Genomic DNA, 21,561 nt, shown 5'->3' with positions numbered 1-21,561 from the left:
TTTGAACAGTTATTTTACCGGTACTATTAATTTTTTTTTTCTTTCATTTTCTGAGCATGACATGGCCTAAATTATGCAGATGTGCTAAAAACCCCCCAAAATATCAAGCTTTCATTTTTTATAGTGAGAGTGACTTAGTTTTTTTTTTATTTTTTCATACCCTTGTGTCAGATATATTTAATTTGATATCTTTTAAATGATAGTTAATAAACATTTCTTACTTGTTTAATTGAACAGTTTTGTGCTGACATATTCTTGATATAAATAGACTTTCATCTTTTTCAGCTGGAGTTTAAGAAGACAGTGTATAAATTCTCAGATAGGATCAATCAAAATGTAGCCGTCATCTTCCAAGATCTTTCCCCTTATACGAAGTACACAGCATCCGTTTTCAGCTTTGCTGGAGGAGGAGAAAGTGAATCTCAAGTTGTCCACTTCACTACCAACGCTTCTGGTAAAGTTTCTATTCACTTTTAGTTCTTTTGTGCGGCAATATTTGAAATGCAATGTTACCGATATTGTCATTCAAATAAGCTTTCTCAATAGGAATAATGATAAGGCTTGTCTTCCAATCCGAAGATTAATGAGGAATGCAGTATTTTCCCTGGCCATGCAGCCCCAGCTGTGACCTACATATTTTGCCACATCCAGCGCAGGCATAACCATTTTCCCCTGGTGATCAATTTAAATTTTCTTTTCGCCATTTAAATCTGTCCTTGGCAGCTGATTTTCTTTTGGTCTCAAATGTGTTTTTGCCTTTTGTAAATGATCTCAGCTGTCTTGTTCTGAAGCCACATGCTACCTGGTGCTCTATTCTATGTCAGTTAAATTTAGCTCACTGAAAAAGACTGCTTTTGGCATATGTTTGTCCCCCATATGGGATACATGCCTTGACCATAAGAAGTACCTCCTTTCTAAATAGACAAAGGAGAAATAGTGAAAACTTATTTGCTATGTAGCAGTAATTGAATATACCTTCTGTTATGAGAATAGAGACCATCCACAACATTTTTTTAAGCTTAAATTATTTATTTTTTTACTACTTTACAGCAATTAATATTTTTTATATACCGGTATATTTTATTGCCTGTGGAGGTGTTTTAAAATTAAAGATTTCCTTACTTTTCTATTTAGGTTTAAATTACTTCTTAGCCATTATATCTATTTTCTTGACTAAGCCACACATTTTGCCGCTAGCCAGATGAGCATAATAAAACTAGATTTAAAGTATACCAAAAAGCTTGGTTTTAAATATATATATTTTTAAATTCAATGTTCATTGTACCACTAATAACTGCCTTTTTCCGCCCTAAAAAAATGCAGCTAAATTCATTTTGGGGATTGTTGGAAATCTTTTATTAAAGAACTATTTCATATTGAACAGTTTCATACCTGGATGTAAATACAGAATAGTGAATAGCTTCTGGTGTATCAGATGTACAGAATATAAAAGTAATTAAATGAAAAGTATTTTAAGAAATCATATAATCATTTTCAGCACTTTTTCAGTTTGAAAATTTATAATTCTAGTTTCGTTAGCATTATGTTTGCAGAATGCACTTTATGCAATGATGAAATGTTATGGTGATGCAATACTATAATGATGAATTTCTATAATGATGAAATGTTGCAATGATGAATTGCTATAATGATGAAATGTTGCAATGATGAATTGCTATAATGATGAAATGTTGCAATGATGAATTGCTATAATGATGAAATGTTGCAATGATGAATTGCTATAATGATGAAATGTGCAATGATGAATTGCTATAATGATGAAATGTTGCAATGATGAATTGCTATAATGATGAAATGTTGCAATGATGAATTGCTATAATGATGAAATGTTGCAATGATGAATTGCTATAATGTTGAAATGTTGCAATGATGAATTGCTATAATGATGAAATGTTGCAATAATGAAATGTCTCGTATGATGAGATGTCGGGGAACCATTTTAACGTATAGTGAAAAAAAATATTTAAATTTTGACATATCAGCATTGTATTTCACAACACTGATTATGTTGACACTACAACAAAATAATTTTTTTATCCTTAGATTCTTTATTATAAATATTGTACAAGTATGTAATAAAGGTTTTTACATTAAAGAAGAAGAATTTAAAAAAAACAACTTTTATTAAGCGTAGTTGTATCAATTAGTTTGGATCAGTCATAAATTTAAATTTGTAATAGATCTAGACCAACAATAATAAATCTGTGCAGTTTGAAATACTTTTACCAATCGCTTCTATTTAGTGCAATGTTTATGTTTTTAGACTGACCTATCTCAATACGTTATGATCCCATCACTGCTCTGAACCAGTTGGAAATTTGGGGGGGGGGGGGGTGGAGAAAGAAGAGGGTATCTGGGTGAATATTATGGTGATCACTTTATTTTTTAAAAATTGAAAAGTCGAATGACCTGGATTCGAATATGAGGGCTCGAGCCTCCTTAGGCAAAGACAGTAACCACTTTACTACTGAAGTGCTTATGGAAAGAGAATGTTTTATAGTTATTTATTGTTAGTTTCAAACTTTGCAGCAAAGGGAACTAATTCAACATACCACCACATAGGTCAAGTATGATTTCTTTCCCTTGTTCAATACCAAGCAAAATAATTAATTACCAATTGTTAATTAAGTGATCCTTTAATTTATTGATTCTTGTTATGTCAGGTAAAAGAAATAAGTGCAAAATTTCAGCTTGGGTGTGGGAGAAATAACATGTAAATTTTGTAGACCAGACAGACGGAGTGAGTCGATATAAGATTTGTAAAAAAAAATTTTATAAAACCATCTAATTAAAGTATAAGTCCAAAAATGATCAAATTGTTTCTTTCAGTTCCACTGCTGCCTCCAGAGATACACAGTTTTAGTTTTTCCAGAACACCATTTCCTACTGGTGATGACAACTGTCTTTATGTTTCATGGAAAGTATGTATCCTCTGTAATGTAGTTAAAACTGGTTTTCTTGAGTTGAATAGTTTTTCTATGAAATTCTTGAATATTTGTAATAAAAAAAAAAGGTTTTGTTCTGTCATTGGTGCTTTCTTTAACTACAATTTTGTTTTTTCTTACCATTGCTCAAACTGTTGTTTCAGCCTCTCGCAGAAGAACTCCAGGGGGAAGAAAATCTACGATACCTATATCAAATTATTCCTGCTGAATCTGTGTCACATAAAAGGTTTTTTCCTGAGAATTCATCTGTGAATTACATCAATGTGCGTCTATCAAATGACTCTCACATTGTCAGAATTTGGTCAGAGAACAAAGTAGGACGCTCTGATAATTATTCAGAAATTATCATCCCAGAATATCAGGGTTAGACATTTTGTTATGACCTATACAAAATGATAAAACAGTTTTTAGTATGCATTTTTTTTCATCATTTATGTTCCTTGTTAATAGCGGAGTCTTTATAAAATGATAGTTTTTAATTATCTTTTAAAAAAAACAAAAAACATTAACATTGTATATATAGCTTATTTGATTCCTTGTTTGATTGAAGTCTTCTTAATTTGCCCTTTCAGACCATGCGATCTATGGGGCAAATGATGTAAAGGTCATCTATTTCTGTAGCCCATGGTTTAGGAGGGTGTCATGAGGCCAGCACAATGACCAACCGCCTTTAATTTTCCCCAACTGATGTCAGGTACCCATTATAGCTGGGTGGAAGCCCTAGTAATCCAGAAATAAAAAATCACCATGATTCGAACCCAGCACCTTGGTTCAAAAGCCAGGTGCTTTATCCCTCAACCACCACACCTACTACATGTTTGATTAAATGTTTGATTAAATAGCCATAAGAACATACAATCTTAATTTTTTATTTCCTTACTTTGCTTTTTTTTTTTTTTACTTACTAGTATAATATATAGAAATTGTTGCAAGATTATCTTATCTTATAAAATGTAGAAGTTACTTTAAAAAAGAAGATGATTACATCCTATCAATCTAGTCATTATGGTTCATATGTCATTAACTGTGTAACACAGTCTTTTGTAAATAAAAATACAAATCATAATGACCATACATCCATCCTGTCATTATACAATTGAATAGTTCTTGGAAAAGACTGCTTTGTTCCTGAAATAGAATCAAAACGAAATTTTATTGAACAATTTTATTTCAAATAAAAATTATAATAGACCCAAAAGAAAAAAAAAAACAAAGAAATATATCTAATCATAACACTTTCATTTTGTTTTCAGAAGACTTTGTCAATTTTTATGTAGACCTTGAAAAGGATATAGCTACTGTCTATGTTTTTCTGTCTGAAAACTATCAAGCTAAAGCATTAGCCGTCCACTGGTGTGTTAGCCAGAAAAGTGAGCTCTGTAAGACACAAGATATATGTAAAGTAAGCTTTTAATAATTGTATTATTTGTTTCTTTAGGGAAGGATTGACACTAACGTTATTGAGACTTCTTGAATAAGAAACATTTTTATTTTATTTTCACTTCTGAATAATTCCTTATCGATTTGCATTTCTGAATAAAATATAGTTTACAATATAATTTTAAATTTGGGGTTCGAAAGATTGTATTTCAAAAGATCTAGTGATGTTGACAGATTGGTATTTTAAGAGAAAAAAAGGAGAGGTTAACAACACAACCTAAGTTTAGATCAAATCATAAAAAAACCAACTAGATTAAACAACACATTAGATTTCTTCTTAACCAACAGACCTGACCTGGATTAGTAGTAGATTATGATATTATCCCTGGTCTATGAGATGAGATCATTAAAATACAGTCAGATAAAAGCAGTAGCCAATATAAAACCCAAAAGAAAAATCTTTCTCTGGACCTAGAACCTGTTCTACAGGCTTTGCATAGCCTTGGACCATGCCCCCCCCCCCCAAATAATGATACTGTCATCATGGCTTCACATGATATAAATCAATGTTATGGCACCCCAGTAACTATGCTGTGGTTACAAAGTCACATAGGTGTGACTGTCAGAATCCTTGCAAACTCCTTGGCCCACAAGGGAGGGCTAACATCCTTATCAAGTTTTCATCATGCCCTAAATGATAGAAATGGAAAAATGGTTTGAGTGCTTGTACAAGTCCCAAAAAGCCTACAAAGTCTGGGAGCACATGAGCTGCCCTGACCGCGCTTCCCTGTGGTGGAGGCTACCGAGGCCTGAGCAATCTATCATAGCACAGTGTTTGATGGACTACTTTCCTGTTGGCTCAAATTTTAACCTTCGACTCTTGGTGCCCCTGCTGTGTGGAGGAAGAGGAAACTGTGTCTCATATTATTTTCAACTGGCCCAGACTCGCTGATCTCTACCTAGACAGGTCTGGGAAACAACAAATTCTTGACTTCTATAGTGACATAGCAAAGCAGCAGGGTTTCTGTCCAGGGCTTTTGCAAGAGAGGATTTAAACCTCTTCAACACCCTCTCAAATGGAGTTTGATGATGATGATGATGATAGGGCAGAAGCAAGAAATAAATATTTTCTTCCATGTGTCGTAGTGCCATTTAGCAGTTAAAATCTAAAATTCACATAAAATGACTAGATACACATTAATATTGATATGTTTTATAAAATGTTTTACATGTTTCGGATGTTCCTTCAGAGTTGAAGATAATTATTTCCTAGTCCAAACCTCCCACAGGATGATAAATTTGAACGACAGTCCAGACCGCAAACCACATGACCAGGCAGCCATCCTGGCTGTTAATACTTTCTTGTTTTCAAGAAGTGTGAATTAAATCTTGTGTATAGGCCTATTGCCCTTAAGTGGGGTTCAATCTCTTTGCCTCGACAGTTAGGGTTTTAGTCAGTAAGTCAGTCAGTAAGTGCATTCCATGAAGAAAAAATATTTTGATTTGAGCTCTAAAACAATACATTTTAAACAATTTTAATATAATTTTATTTATGTTTTAACTAGTCAAGAAGTTTTTAGTATTTGTTTTTATTTTTTTTTTTTATTCTCTCAGGGCTTGCTGCGTACTCCACATATTACAAATCTGAATGGTGAAAAAGTTCTTACTTTCAAAGTCTCTCTGAAAGCCAGTTGCAAGAAGCTGAACTACAGCAAAGTAAAAAGTGTCCCCTATAAAGACTTTGAACATGAGGGTGATGACACGAGTGAAACAAGACTAGCTCTGGCTCAGATAGTCACTTCAGAATATAGATATTCTTATTCAGACATTCAGGAAGAAGTTTTTGAACCGTGTCAGGGAAATGAAGCAGAGGCAGAAGAAAAAGACATGGGGGTTCCGAAGTCTTTCTTTGTCTCCCTGAAACAAAATGACAGATGGATGGGTATGACGCCCGCTTCCTGTTACTATCATACAACAGCTAGTAAGTGTTAAGATATGTTCTTCTTCTTCTTCTAGCCAGCTTTTTGCTGCTGAGCTGTCAGCTCTTTTGCAGACTGTGCCAAGGAAAAAAATATTGTGCTGTTCTCTTCAGTTGTTCAGCACTGCCTCTCAGGGTGTTGGTTATGTTGGGCTGGAGTGGAAGTAGGGTCTGCCTAAGGTGGATTAGGAAGGGGCATTCAAAGAGGATGTGGTTTACGGTTTTCATAAGGGTGGGCGCAGTGTCTACAAAGGGGGAGTTGTGTGGAATTTATTTTGTTAAGATGGTAGTTTAACAGAGGTGTGTGTCCTGTTCTTAGTTGGAAGATTATAGATTGCTCTTTGCTGGGGAAGAAGTTAATACTGTCCAGTTTGTTAGGCATGGCTCTGCCTGTGTTACCTGATGCCCATTGGTTGAGCCACTCCTCTTTGTGATTGTTGACTAACATTGACCTTAAGGTGAGGTAGTTAACAGGTCTATCTGGTTGTTCCATAGATGATCCTGCCTTTGATAGTATATAGGCCTTTTCATTTCCCGTGATGCCAATGTGTCCAGGCATCTAATGTAATGTGATATTTGATTTTGACATTATTTGATGTATAATCACAATTAGTGTTGTCAACTCTTTTGGGCTGTTTGGGGTGCTGCTGTTAAGTGCTTGCAGAGTGGACTTGGAGTCTGTAAAGACAAGAATATCTGATAATGATTGTACTCCTTCATATAATTTGTTTTCGACTGTCTGCAATGCTATGGTAATTGCCTCAATTTCAGCTTGGAAGAAATGTTCAAAATATGGGTGCAGCTTTTTGCTAAGAGAACAAAAAAATAATTTAAAATTTTTAATTGTATTTGTGTTTTAGTTTGTCGTACAAGTTTTGTACGTGCCATTAGAAATGAAGATTATTACCTCCTAGCAACACACCTTTTACAATGACAGGAGATAACAGTTGTCAGGGCTCAGACAGGGATCTAGAATCTAAGAAATTGTGTTAGCTACTTACTTAAAGCAATATCCTCCTGCGCCGTTTTGGGCATTGGGCTGTAAGCTGTCTCAATGAATATCTGTCACTGGCAATATCTGCAGCCTCTCCTGGTATCTACTGCTCTAAGGTCCACCATGAATGTGTGGCGGCATGTTATACGGGGATGTCTCCGTTTGTGCTGTACCCGTACTGTGATTGCAACTATTGGTATGCATAATTAATTCATTTAGTTGGAGGACATGTCCTGCAAACCTCATGCGACTCATGATCACAACCTCCTTAAGTAGTTGAGTCCAAGTTCATCAAGTTGCTATAGGTTTTTTTGTTTGTGATCCAATCTTTGAAACCGACTCCTAAAATCCGTCTTAGCAATTTTCTCTGAACCTCATTTAGCCTTTTCTCGATTTTGCGGATGCATTAGTTGTCATGAGTTGAATCAAAATTTGAGTTTTATTGTTTCTGAAGATGTTTATCATCTGACATGCATAATATTAACAAAGAAGCATTTGAAGGAACTTTAGTATTAAAGATTTGGTGCATTAAATATGAAACATCTTTTTTCTTAACTAGTCTTCTTTGCACCCTAGCATTGTACACAGACAACACAGCTCTACACTCCATCTTATCTCATAATGAAATAAAATGTAGACAATTTGTGTTAAGTTTGTAGTTGAATCAAGGGTCACTGCTTTTTCTGTGTCCAGTAAATTGAGTCATTTTTCTCAGCCACTTGTTAAAGCTAAGTGGACACAGGAAAACTCTTAAATCAAGGACTCTGACTCAACTCCCTGTGTTTGAAAGTTCAAGTACTTTTCTATTCTCCCACCATCCTCCAGATGCAACAGTAGAATATTCTGGAATAGAATAGGGAATGACTATTGTTGAATTTATTTTTGTAAACTGCTCTATAGAATGCTCACAAAAAAAGCTAACTCTATGTAAAAGAACTATGCCTAAACTGACTCCAATGTCACTACCAAACATATTTTAATAAGCCTTTTTTGTCTTGATTTTTTACAGAAACAGTGGACATAAAAGTCACTCAGTCCTATAATAAAGACAGGAAGACAGTCTTAACCATTGAACAGAGGTGTGATACACAATCAGATTCTTTAACGTCACAACAATTTTTGATTAAAAAGTTTGAGATTTACCATCCTGTCAACAGCAGCTGTGCATCAAAAGGTGAGACTCAGGTTCTTTTTGGCAATGACCCATTCACTTTTTTTGGTAACCTGACAAGTTATAGATTGTTTAGTGTTGTTTAGTAAAAAAAAATTAAAGATTTATCTAAATATATAATTTTTGTAAACCTCTACGGCTATGTATTGTATATTCTTTTTTTTTTTAAGGAAAACTTTTGATGCAGATTAAAAATAATTTCTTGGTTTCTGCTACTTATGAGCCTCCGTCTGGTTTGCTTCAAGTGTGTATTGTGGCCATCGGAAATTACACCCAGTACTCAATACTGTATGATATTGAAATTGATGAGGGTAAGTCATTATTAACTGAAGCTAAGTCATTATTATCTGAAGGTAAGTCATTATTATCTGAAAGGTAAGTCATTATTATCTGAAGGTAAGTCATTATCTGAATGTAAGTTATTATTATCTGATGGTAAGTCATTATCTGATGGTAAGTCATTATTATCTGAGATTAAGTCATTATTGTCTATGAGTAAGTCATTAACTGAGGGCAAGTCAATGTTATCAAGAAGAAAATTAAATAAATCTTTTTTTAAAAAGTAGTGTAAATAAAACAAAATAATGAAAAATTTTTAATCTTTAAGCTAGCCAAATCTGTGAAAACCTTTTTTATTTCTCTGGTTTAGCATTGAAATGTATGCCAGGCACAAAATCACACTTTTTTTTATGCTTTGGTCATCCCATCCATCTTAAATGAAGATTATTATGTCCTAACCCTCCTACAAGATGGCCTAGGATGTGTTATGTACTGAGTTTAGTTTTGAGATGCACTGTAGTAGAGGGACTTTAAATTCTTTGAATCCAACATTTTATTGATGACAGTGGGTTGGAGGTTATTGATCTAGACTTATTTCTTAGTTACTTTTAAACTCTTGAGGGGATAACATCATCTCTTGCTTCTGACTAGATTGTGGCCCATTCTGTATTAAAGTCTGGACTTAGTTATTCTGTATTGACCCTTTGTAACAATGTGTGTCTGATGTTTGTTCTCTCATCTGTAATACATAAAAACAATACACCCAAGCACCTGGAGTTCTTATCAGGGTACTGTAGCCACTACAGCCACACATACATTAATGATGGTAGAGGGCAAGGTTTGAACTGGGGACTATCATGTGGATAGTGCTAAACTCATACCAAAAGACCACACAAACACTGAAACAACTAGATTAGCTTGTAATAATGGGCTTGGTGAGGACTACATAATGCTTTGTACTGAAATGGCAATGATTTCTCATTTCTGTTATTAGAATGTTTTCAATTTTCTTGACATAAATATCTGTTTGTTTTTCAGTTATAAGTGAGACAGATATTTCTATGGTCATTGGTGTTGTGGTGTCTGTGGTAGTTCTGGTGTTTCTAGCAATACCATGTTCGTAAGTATAGCTTTCATTGTAAAGTTGACATTAATTAGATGATGATTTAGTCACTTTATCAGCTGGCATAAAAAAAGGTGGTTCTTAAAAACAAAAAATAATATCCTTACAAAAAATAATTATCCACACTATCATCATCATCTGTCCCTTGACTCATCGTAAGGGTGCTGTAACCAGATCAAGCCACTTTTGCCGGTCAGCAGCTGTTCTTAGCAGGATATCAAGAGAGAGGCCGGCCCATTCTTTTACATTGTCCAGACTCATTGTGGAGACAGAAATTTAAGTTCCTACATGCTTACACACACTTTTTCTAGACTTCAGTTTAGAGCACATAGGGATTTACATAAACTAAAGGATAATGGAATTTGATTAGTTTACACAGAGCCCTTTTATTATTTGTTTGCTCATTATCCTCTGCTCGTGGGCAAAACTGTTAATTTTTTGGTTACATACCATTGAGTATGTGAGTCAACTCTTCTTTACAAAGTATTTTTAACAAAATAATCAACTGCCTTTTTTTTTTTTTTAAATATTTCTTTTTTCTTATTGGCCACTGCCTATATAGGTCAATAATTCTCGCTTTGTTTGAATACTGAATGTTAATAATATTTATTAAATATAAAAGAATTCAGATAGTATGACTACATAGCTATATATTGTGATTTTTTATTCTATTCTCAGGATATACTATAGGAAATGCAGGAGAAGTAGACGTCGTTTTTCAGATTTCAAAGAATTACGTGCTTGTGAGGATACTTTGGTAAGCCATAGAAAATATATGTCTTACAAGATAAAGATATTTCATTAAAGAAGCACAAAGTCTTTGATTTGATTTCAAGATCAGAGAAAAATATATATGTACAGTGGGAAGCGTGGTTGAGAGGCCAAGTACTCTTGAACTTGGCTTGTCTTGGTTACCTATGAAGGGGGCTTGAGCAGATTTGTGTCTACTGAGTGCCTAAAGGCAGCATGGAAAATTTTCAACCAGATACCAACCCCCCTCTCCACACTACTCCACAAATCATATTTGGTCCATAGCGCTCTGAGCATGCTATAAGCATGAAAGTAGCACTATTTAAAAATTATAATTTTTTTAATACAATTTTGTATTTTTCTAAAATACTTTGTCAATCCTAATATAACAAAAAGGTGATTAAAGTAAATTTTTTTCAACTCAGTAATTTAACTGATATTAGGTTCTTAAGTTTAGGATCAAGTTAATTTGCTCCAAATGCTATTTTTTTTATTACTTTTCTTCTAATTGTTGTAACTGCATGTGAACAAATTTATTCTTGGCAAAGATTTGGCAAAAATTTTAACAGAGCAGCAAAAAATAGCCTTTAGACCTATATTAGACAAACAAAGGCTCTATTTTAACTATATATTTCTCAATGGAACCATCAGGACAACCTAAATACACTACATGTAGAAGCTTCAGTGAGTAGGTAGCTATCAGGCTGAAAGAGAAATACAAAAGTGAAAGCTAAGTGCTGAATTCACCACTCTCTCTTTCAATATATACCTATTGCTGCCTTAATATATGTAGCTTGTATGCATTATCTAATGTAAAGTTTGCATAACTTTATGGTTTATTATCCACTTGTCGAATTTAGATTAGTTCGTCATCAGTTTCCCAATGTGTCGTCACACACAATTAATGCAAACACTTTTTATTATCTTTTTTCTTCTTATTAAATTTAGTTTGTCATTTGGTTTCTTATCATGCTCTCTATAAAGTTATGAATTTTGTTTCAGGGTAATACTCACAGTTCAGAGTTAAAACCTCTTTCGGAGCCCAACTACTCCAAGAAGGACAGTGACTCGGACTCTGGAAGAAGTAGTTGTGATGAACCCCTGGAACCATGCATCGCTGATAAACAAAGTTCTGAAAAACCTGAATGCGGAGACTCTGGCCTTTCACAGTTAGATTTTGTAGGGAAACATGACAACAAATCAGAGCGTTATTCCCATCATGATTCAACAGACAGCGGCAGCAATGGGAACAACACTAAAAATAAATCTGAAAGAATGAGTTTTGGTGTAGACTCAGGCCGCATAAGCAGCGTTGAAGAAAGTGACAATCTATCTTCCGGAAGCTCAAGTGAAGGAAACAGCACCTCAGCAAGTTCAGAAACAAGCCTGACATCTGACAACGGTAGCAATGAAAACATGGAAGACAGCAGCTCCTCTTCAAGAGACCCACTTAATGAAGGGAGTAATTATGCCCCAGGAAATTTTTCCTTTCACCCTCCATCTTGTTAGATAAACTGAAGAACATCAAATGAAGCATTTTATATGTATAGTTCAAACAATAATCAAAATTTTATCACTTTGAATACCTTCTTATCATACTGGAAAACTTAATTAGAAATATTTGTAAGTTTTTTATCAAATTTTGTATTGCCATCAACATTTTAAATCACTTTTTCATGTTCCAAAAATTGTTAAATTTCTCAGAGTTCCACAGTGTAGCACACATTTTAATTAGGGTTGAAAGCTATACCAGATGACATTGTGATCAGTTTATTCAATTGAAATTCTGTTTTTTTTATAATTTAGAGAAAAAAATTTTTTCCATAAATATCTGTATTGAATATATTTTTAACATTGATAATGAAGAAACCGCTTGGACCCGAAGCCAAAATGTAGTAATTATTTGTTCCTATAGATAATAATTATTTAATTTTTAATTGCTGTTAACAAACAGGTTATACAAGCAACCTTGAAGAAATGGACAATATATTTCCAAAATTGATAATATTATATAAGTTAAAAAGGTCATTTTAATTCTTTGTTTCTCAAACTTTTACGGTTAACATTAAGAGTTCCTCTGTATTCACCCTACTCAATATTCTGTAGAGATGAAAACAAGAGCTGGTTTGCTCATATTGTAAGACGTAACTCACTGTGAAAAGTCATCCTTCAAGGCACAGTGGAGGAACCATAAAAAAGAGTTGTCCAAAGAAAAGCTGGCTAAACCACGTAAAACAATGTCTGAAGCAAAGCGTATTCCTGCATTTTGAGATTCAAAAAATGTATTCTTCTATTGTCTGCAGCACATTATTTGTCCTCATGAGATATGAAAACTAAGGACTGGGATAGACTTTACTAAGTATGATAGAAAATCAATACAGTTGAGCAGGTATATTTGTAAAAGGCTGGATTATTGTAAGATTGCACTCAGCAAGTCATTACAATGCCTCTATTTAAGTCAGAACTTCGTGGAAGGTGAAGGGTAACACATGGACGCTGATCTCAGAAACGGATCTAAGGATTTTTCTAGAAATTTAACAGTTGATGCCTACCATATTGCTGAGAGAAGTATTACTAGCTTGTTGGCCAAAAGGGGAAAACTCTATCTTGACAGTTATAATTTTTCAAGTAAAAAAAAGAAATGAATTTAAATTTGTCTAGAGAACTGGATCTAGGTCTAGAACCATTATCAGGTTTGAAAGGACTAATGTACTTAAGAATTTCTGAATGTAAGGCAGCATTGATTCCATTGTTTTTTTCTTTTTATGTCACATTTACATAATATTATTAAGAGAAAAATAATGACACTATAAGTTGTATAAAGGAGGTATTGCCTTTTTAAAAAAGTATTTTTATGTGTTTCTTGTTTTGTAGTGAGCCTATAATGTTCTTTGATTGAAATTTTTAAATTAATCTATTTGCAAAGCCTTTGCAAAGGCAATATAAAATGTTCTACTTACAAGATAAAATGTCACTTATTTTAATTATTAACTTTTGCTTACATTGGAAATAATGATGTTAATCTTAATAGATATATGTATATCTAGATATACTTAAGGTAGAGGCAATTAGCTATTTAAACTAGAATTTATAATTTACTTCAAATACAAGAATTTTTTTTGTCCTGGAAAAGAAATGCCTGTCTTTGTACTCACCTTTTGAACCATTTTCTTTTCCATTAATAATTATATGAATAAGTCTGAAAGATCTAATCCTGAATATTTGATGTTATTATGTGTGCAATGCATAATATATAAGCTTTCATCTTGTTTCTACTAACACACTTATTACATAACAATTTGTGTAAAAACTAATTTTCATTTTTAAGCTGCTGTTGCATTTCTTGCCACAATGTTGTTGTTTTTTTTTTTTTCCTTTTTTTTTTCTGCACTTCTAAACTCTCTATTACAGGATTCGCAGTATTTTAGTAGTGAGGAATGGATTAGCTGGCAAATCAGGGTAAAAGTAAATGTAACTGTACATTGTTCCAGGGAAAAGTTATGTGACCGTACATTGTTCATTAGGAAGTAATTGTAACCATACATTGGTCAGGGTAAAAGTAATTGTAACCATACATTGGTCAGGGGAAAAGTAAATGTAACCATACATTGTTCAGTAAAGTAAATGTAATCATACATTGTTCAGGGAAAAAGTAAATGTAACCATACATTGTTCAGTACAGTAAATGTAATCATACATTTTTCAGGGAAAAAGTAAATGTAACCATACATTGTTCAGGGGAAAAGTAAATGTAACCGTACATTGTTCACGGGAAAAGTAAATGTAACCGTACATTGTTCAGGGGAAAAGTAAATGTAATCATACATTGTTCAGGGGGAAAGTAAATGTAACCATACTTTGTATTTGTATTTTGAGTATTTTGCACATCAGCACAATTTAGGCCATGTTGTGCCCATAATCCCACAAGAGTTACTCTCCCTTCATATCACAAGAGCTAAATTTTATTACAGTTAAGTCATTAAAAACAAGGTAAAAACAAGATAGTAAAAATTTATTAATTGAATAAAAATCTGTTGTAAATATTAAATGTTTACAATTTCTTTGCCCTATCACAATTGAAACCTTCAGAGACAACCCAACCTCCCGGACAAAGCTCTGTACGATACATTGATCAGGGGAAAGTAAATGTAACTGTACATTGTTCAGGGGGAAAGTAAACGCAATTGTACATTTATCAGGGGGAAAGTAAATGTAACTGTACATTGTTCAGGGGAAAAGTAAATGTAAATTAGCCATTTTACACCTTGTGCTCTATAGTGATGTGAAAATCATGTGTTTCTTTGGCTGTTTACAATGGTACCATATGGTCAACTATCCATTAGAGTGGGTGGATTCAGGGTCATCCTAAAGATCCAGAAATTCAAAATCTCAGTTTGCACTTAGGTTTGCTTTACCACTCAGCCACCACATCTCATAGGTCAGGTTAACCTAAGCTCAATAAGCACAAAGATATGACCTGTGAAACCTTAAAATGAGAAATACAGTGTCACAGTAATACAATCAGTTTAACTACTGCTTCGTAAACCCTCAGTTAAAACATTTTGGAACCTAGGTTATTTTGAATTGACTTAACCCCTTTTTTTTGTATGATCTGCTGGAAAAGGATACTCAATTTTTTTAAATTTTTTTTTGTTGACAATGTCTCAAAGCTCTTTGGCAAGAATTTGTTGAGATTATCATTTAATTTTTTTACTTTAGTAATCTTTCAACTTTGATGTTCTAAAAACAAATATTAGTTTCAATCATTATTTGAGACCCCGTGCAAGTCAAAGCTTTAATGTATCCCATCAATTATTTGAAATATTTTGTTCTCTTTTAAGGTTTTGCTTAACTTGTTTATTTTTTGTTGATAAAATTGTTCATGTTAATATTTATGAACATCTGTACTATTATATACATATAATCATTGCAAAGCCAAACTAATGCAAGCCTATTTAGTAGCTATAGGGAATAATTGTTTTAAAGTTGGATTTAATAAAAATAACGAGCAAATACTCAAATACATCCCTCAACCAGAAAGAAAACAAAAGGGAAGATTTTTATTTTTTTTTTTAATTATTATTTCTATTTGGTTGTATTTTTCCAATATTTTAGATAACCATTTTACATTTTTTTTCCTTCAAAAGAAAACAAATCATAATGAATTGAAATCGAATCAGTCACGTCACCAGTCCCTACGCAGCTGTACATCTAGCAAGATCGTCAAGAATGTCATGAGTTTTTAAAATGTATTTAAAAATTTTAACAGCCTCAAGTCCAAATACAAGTACCAGAAGGCATGTAACATTGAAAGAAACCAGTAATCAAATTTAAAATAAACCAACTGGATGTGGCCTTTTTTTAGTCAGTAAAAGCATAACTACTACAATTATTTGCTTTAACAATTCCAATCACAAGAATGCAAACACATTATTTGATAAAATCCAAAGAATCATTATTTTAAATACCTTGAAATAGAGCACACATGGCCTGTTATCCATTAAATACACAAACAAATTGCATTCCTTTTTTTGATTGTTTCTGTTATATTTAACTCGATGTTTTTACATGTGTTTATACCTTACTGTATATAATGTACCATTACTTTATTGTTTATGGAATAGTAAAAAATCATTGAAAACACATACATTAAAATGTAAAATATACAGTTTTTTAATGTCTAGGTCAAGAATAAAAATCTCTACAACAAATGTTTACAAAGGGGCAGTAGATCACAAATCCTTTGTATAATAACTTATCAAGAAGCTGGCCTGTGATTTAAAATTTCAAACTCCTTATCAGTTGTCCTCATAAACTTGTCTCTGCACAAATTAAGCTCACTATCAAGCTAAAAAAAAAAAATGAGGAACGACATCCTAAAAATTTCAACAAACAAGCTGGGAGTTATAAAAAAAAACCAGTACAGGAAGAGTAGTGTGGAGCCATTGCTTTTTTTGTTCTTTAGCAACCTTTGACTTGAGTCATGGAAACTGTTGCACATTCCATTTTTTTTTAAAAATGAAACGAATATTGTTATTGTTGGTGTTATTTGTTAATTATATTTATTTATAAAACTAATTTGAATCAAAATTGTAAAAATATTTTGTTATTGTTATACGCCTTTACTGTTTTCATTAGCAAGTGTCTTTGTTAACTTCATCTAACTTGTCCAAACATTTTCCATCTTCTGTACACTTTTGTAACTTTCCTCAATATTTTTTTCCATTTTAGATGTTATTAATGTTATTACAATCTCCTGATCTACATACTAATATGTAGATTATTTATGTAACTTATGTACACTATAATATCTACGTACTTGATAAAAATATATTTGTGATATAATGGTTTTTCTGAACAGAATTTAACTACTGATCTTGAAAACAATATGGCACATCCAATTCAAAGACTGCTGTTTAATCACTCTGAGGTCCCATGCAACACTACACAATTCTCACTGTAGGACTAAACTAGAAAATGGAGGATTTTTACCACGTCTTTTGCAGCTTTCACAGTGGACAGGATAGTTCACATTCTACAAAACTTATATATCAACTCACTCTGTCTGTCTGGTCAAAAGTTTGAACGCATTGTTACTCCCACACCCATTCTCTGATCAAGCTAAAATTTTGCACAATTAGTTCTTGTACCTGGCAAAACAAGAAAAAAATAAATTAACCAATTAGTTAATTAACTATTAGAAATTAATTTTGTTTGGTTTGGAACAAGGGATAAAAACTTTGTTCTTGGCAGACATTGTGGTAATGAGATGAATTAGTCCCCCTGAAGGAGGCTTAAACACTCGAGTTCGAATTCAAGTCATACAACTATTTTTTTAATGCATTTAAAGCCCTATCATGGTAACATTCACCTACATACCCACTTCTTTCCTCCCCCCCCCCTTTCCCAACTGGTCCAGACAAGTGATAGGATCATAGCCCAGTGAGAGCGGTTAAGAGGATGAAATAGCACTAAACAAAAACAATTTGTCAAAATGTTTCTAATCGCGCAGATTTATTATTGTTTGTCTAGGTCTATTACAAATTGAATTACATGACTTATCCAAACTATTTGATACAACTACACTTAATAGCTCTTTTTTTTTTTATAACTACTTGTGATTAGTTTATTTCTTTTGGTCACATTACTTAGAAACCAACTAGATTGAAGACATAAATTTAATTAAAGGTAGGCCACCAACTCCAAAGAGCTGTACAAAGACTGTAGAGTTCAGTTGCAGCACACAGCTAGTTCAAAGTCTCATGTGCCCATTCTTCACTTATACTGCCACATGTTAACTGTCCATGAACAAAAATGTGATGTGCAATGGAGCTTAGCCTTACATCATTCCATCACTCAACAAAAACCTGACACATTCCATCACTCAACAAAAACCTGACATCATTCCATCACTCAACAAAAACCTGACATCATTCCATCACTCAACAAAAACCTGACAGTATTCAGACCTAAACCTTTCCATCATTCAACAAAAAATCTGAAATCATTCCATCACTCAACAAAAAACTGACATCAATCTATCACTCAATAAAAACCTGACATAAAACTATCATTCTACCAAAACCTGACATATTTCCATCACTCAACAAAAATTTCACATTAAATCAGCACTCAACAAAAACCTGACAGCATTCAGTCACCCAGCAAAAACCTCACAACAAAAGATTGTTTTATTAATATATTAAATTTTGTCTTTCAGTGATCAATTTTTTTTTATTTGTTAAAAATCTGAGGTTTTTGTTTTTCTCAGTAAATGTTTTTTTCATAAGGCAGCAAGAAATCTCTATGGAATCACTGCACCATTTCAAAATAGTGTATTGCCATTTTCACAAATACTAAAGGAGGATAGTTTTACCATGATCACTCAATAAGTGTTTTGTCAGAGAAGAAATCCTTTCAAATGCTATGACTTTTTATGTGATTTGTGGCAGTTCATGTTTTTAATGTTCTCCTTTTGCTTTCTGCTCATCGTTTAAATATAATTAATGTTTTTACCTGCTAACACTCATAATATAACTCATATAATTTCAGCTACTAAACAATTAAAGAAAAGATAATGTTTAATATTCGCGTTGGTTTTTGTTCAAATATAAAAGTTCAAAATTATTTGTGTTTGATTTGTTTCTCCTGCATTAGTGGGATCCCCCCGCCTGTTGCGGGCCAGGATTATGGGGTACAGGCACTGTTTAGGGCACCTTTTCTAGCCCCCTTCCTCATGCTTAGGAGGTAAGCAGAGCATTCATTAAAAAGAGCTGCCGAGTTCCAGTGCTATCTCAGTCACTGGCAAGCAACCACATAGTCTTGGCTGCCTACGTGTAGATTTGTAGCTATTGCTGCCAGTGTATCAACACTTGCCTATCGCTTCAGGGCTTTGATTGATGAACATGGGAGATGTGTGGCTTGTGCGATGAAAACTTCACCCAAAACTATCCCAACGTCCCCCCCCCCCCCCAGAAACAATATGTGTGCATTGTCTTATGAGATAAATTAGAGCCAATATTTCTTTTTCTTGACCCTCCCAACAAACTGGTAGGTTCCCAAGGTTGACCCTCCCAACAAACTGGTAGGTCCCAAGGTTGACCCTCCCAACAAACTGGTAGGTCCCAAGGTTGACCCTCCCAACAAACTGGTTTGTCCCAAGGTTGACCCTCCCAACAAACTGGTAGGTCCCAAGGTTGACCCTCCCAACAAACTGGTTTGTCCCAAGGTTGACCCTCCCAACAAACTGGTAGGTCCCAACGTTGACCCTCCCAACATACTGGTAGGTCCCAAGGTTGACCCTCCCAACAAACTGGTAGGTCCCAACGTTGACCCTCCCAACAAACTGGTAGGTCCCAAGGTTGACCCTCCCAACAAACTGGTAGGTCCCAACGTTGACCCTCCCAACATACTGGTAGGTCCCAAGGTTGACCCTCCCAACAAATTGGTAGGTCCCATGGTTGACCCTCCCAACAAACTGGTAGGTCCCAACGTTGACCCTCCCAACAAACTGGTAGGTCCCAAGGTTGACCCTCCCAACAAACTGGTAGGTCCCAAGGTTGACCCTCCCAACAAACTGGTAGGTCCCAAGATTGACCCTCCCAACAAACTGGTAGGTCCCAAGGTTCTAATCTTCGTTCAAATATAAATATATTTTTTGTTTGGACGCCTAGTACTGCCTTCTAAAAAAAAAAAACATCGAGTAACTTGGAAGAATAAATGTCTAAACTTATTGCTTAATTTTTAATAATGGAACTGTTGTCTTAATAAATTGATTGGTCTAGCACAGTGATGCCCAAAATACGGCCCGCGGGCCAGATCCGGCCCGCGAAGTGGTTCCATCCGGCCCGCCGAAACGTTAGCACAAAGTCTAGAAGACAACCCTCGAAATAAAAAAGGATGACAAATGTATCTTTACCTACGTTATGGTCCCCTCTTTAATGGCTAGGTAGGCCTACCATGAAATGTAACATTTGTGTGTTTATGAGTTGGGACTCTGAATGGACAATCTACCAGGAAAAGTGAACGGATATTTACTTATTTGTGGAACATGATAGTAGGCCAACATATTTGTTTCATTAGAAAAGTGTGGCTGTTTAAAAATACAACAACATATAATCGGCATTATGAAACAAATATGGCGACATTCTTGATTTGAGCCGCGAATGAAAGATTGTTAAACTAGGGGTACTAGATCAACGGTTTTCTATTACTAATCAAATAGTTTCAGGTTAATTTCATTTCGTTTTTGTATCTTTTCGTGGCCCGCGACACGAGGGTTGGAAATGAAAATGGCCCGCCGGACAAGTAAGGTTGGGCATCACTGGTCTAGCACAAAACACAATTCCACCCCAAGCTCATCTACTTTGGATAAATCCTTAAAACAACAAATAAAAATAAATAAACTGGTTTTAATATTATAAACGTGATCCATCTTTATTGTTTTAAAAATTCTACATGTTTATGTCCTTATTGTTTTAAAAAAAAATCTGTAAGTAAACAATCAGACATACTGCATCACAAACAAAGAGATTAGAGACAAGGTTACTACAGCGATTAGATCCCAAGATGACCGCTAACTATTGTAATTTAAAAAAAAAACACCAATTAAAACTCTATGGCCATATTACTTCGGGGCTCGCACAAATCTTTCTTCAGGGAATAGTACCAGGAAAAAGAAGAAGAGGGCAGACAGAGAAAGCGATGGGAAGACAACATAAAAGAATGGGCGGGCCTGCCATTGAAACAGGTTCTATCCAAGGCAAAATACCGAGAGGAATGGAGAAAGACGATCAACAGATCTTGTGTGGTGCCCCAACGGTCAAACAGACTAAGGGGATATGTGAAGGTGAAGATACTGTAATGACAATTTTTGAATGTAAAAAAATGATTAATGACTTACAAAAAGAAAGAAAACGATATTGTTTTAGTAGGCGGGGAGTGGGTTTTGCAAGAGTTCAAACCTGTATCCGGGGAGTGGGTTTTGCAAGAGTTCAAACCTGTATCCGGGGTGTGGGATTTGCAAGAGTTCAAACCTGTAGCCGGGGAGTGGGTTTTGCAAGAGTTCAAACCTGTAGGCGGGACTGTGTTCAATTTCACTTCGAACACAGATGACATCACCAAAAATAGAAGAACAAAGATATAAGGCTACTATGAAAAATGTTCTCCTTTAGTGTTAATGACAAAGCCTTGTCAATGTTTTACAATTCTCACATCTGCAGTATTTTAAGTTTCACTATCACTGCCGGTATTACCCACACTCGTAGCACAGAGCTCCTTGATGGTCTCGGCCTCCTCGCGGCGGCCACTGGAAACGTTACAAACGTCACTAGCAGCGGCTAACGTAGACTATCCCCCGTTTGTGGTTCCAAAGGCCGAACGAATGGAGTACGTTTAGTCCAGCCCAATGTGCGGGTGTCT

General features: G+C 34.4%; 2 protein-coding genes across 4 annotated transcripts in view; both read left to right on the top strand.

The window, feature by feature from the left end:
- LOC106059238 (uncharacterized) overlaps positions 1 to 18,726 on the top strand; it is a 34,105-nt gene extending 15,379 nt beyond the window's left edge. For all 3 annotated transcript variants that reach the window (XM_056018890.1, XM_056018891.1, XM_013216804.2), the window contains exons 7-16: positions 286 to 454; positions 2,851 to 2,942; positions 3,110 to 3,329; positions 4,220 to 4,368; positions 5,961 to 6,327; positions 8,328 to 8,492; positions 8,660 to 8,800; positions 9,807 to 9,888; positions 10,570 to 10,648; positions 11,644 to 18,726. In XM_056018890.1, coding sequence (XP_055874865.1) covers positions 286 to 454; positions 2,851 to 2,942; positions 3,110 to 3,329; positions 4,220 to 4,368; positions 5,961 to 6,327; positions 8,328 to 8,492; positions 8,660 to 8,800; positions 9,807 to 9,888; positions 10,570 to 10,648; positions 11,644 to 12,150 — 1,971 coding nt within the window. In that variant the 3' untranslated portion in view covers positions 12,151 to 18,726. The remainder of the gene's footprint in view (positions 1 to 285; positions 455 to 2,850; positions 2,943 to 3,109; positions 3,330 to 4,219; positions 4,369 to 5,960; positions 6,328 to 8,327; positions 8,493 to 8,659; positions 8,801 to 9,806; positions 9,889 to 10,569; positions 10,649 to 11,643) is intronic.
- Positions 18,727 to 19,046: 320 nt separating this feature from the next.
- Positions 19,047 to 21,286, top strand: LOC129924382 (uncharacterized). The gene is made up of 3 exons (XM_056018594.1): positions 19,047 to 19,055; positions 19,196 to 19,753; positions 21,050 to 21,286. Exons 1-3 carry the CDS (start codon positions 19,047 to 19,049, stop codon positions 21,284 to 21,286), a joined length of 804 nt encoding a protein of 267 aa, XP_055874569.1.
- Positions 21,287 to 21,561: the final 275 nt, after the last annotated feature.

Source organism: Biomphalaria glabrata, chromosome 2, assembly GCF_947242115.1.
Source record: "Biomphalaria glabrata chromosome 2, xgBioGlab47.1, whole genome shotgun sequence".
NCBI lineage: Eukaryota > Metazoa > Mollusca > Gastropoda > Planorbidae > Biomphalaria > Biomphalaria glabrata.
Note: the sequence above shows the minus strand (reverse complement) of the source record. Positions and strands in the feature narration are given on the sequence as shown.

Coding starts and splice junctions, on each gene's coding strand:
- LOC129924382 (XM_056018594.1), top strand. Junction 19,754..21,049: donor TTGACCCTCCCAACAAACTG/GTAGGTCCCAAG, acceptor ACTTACAAAAAG/AAAGAAAACGATATTGTTTT.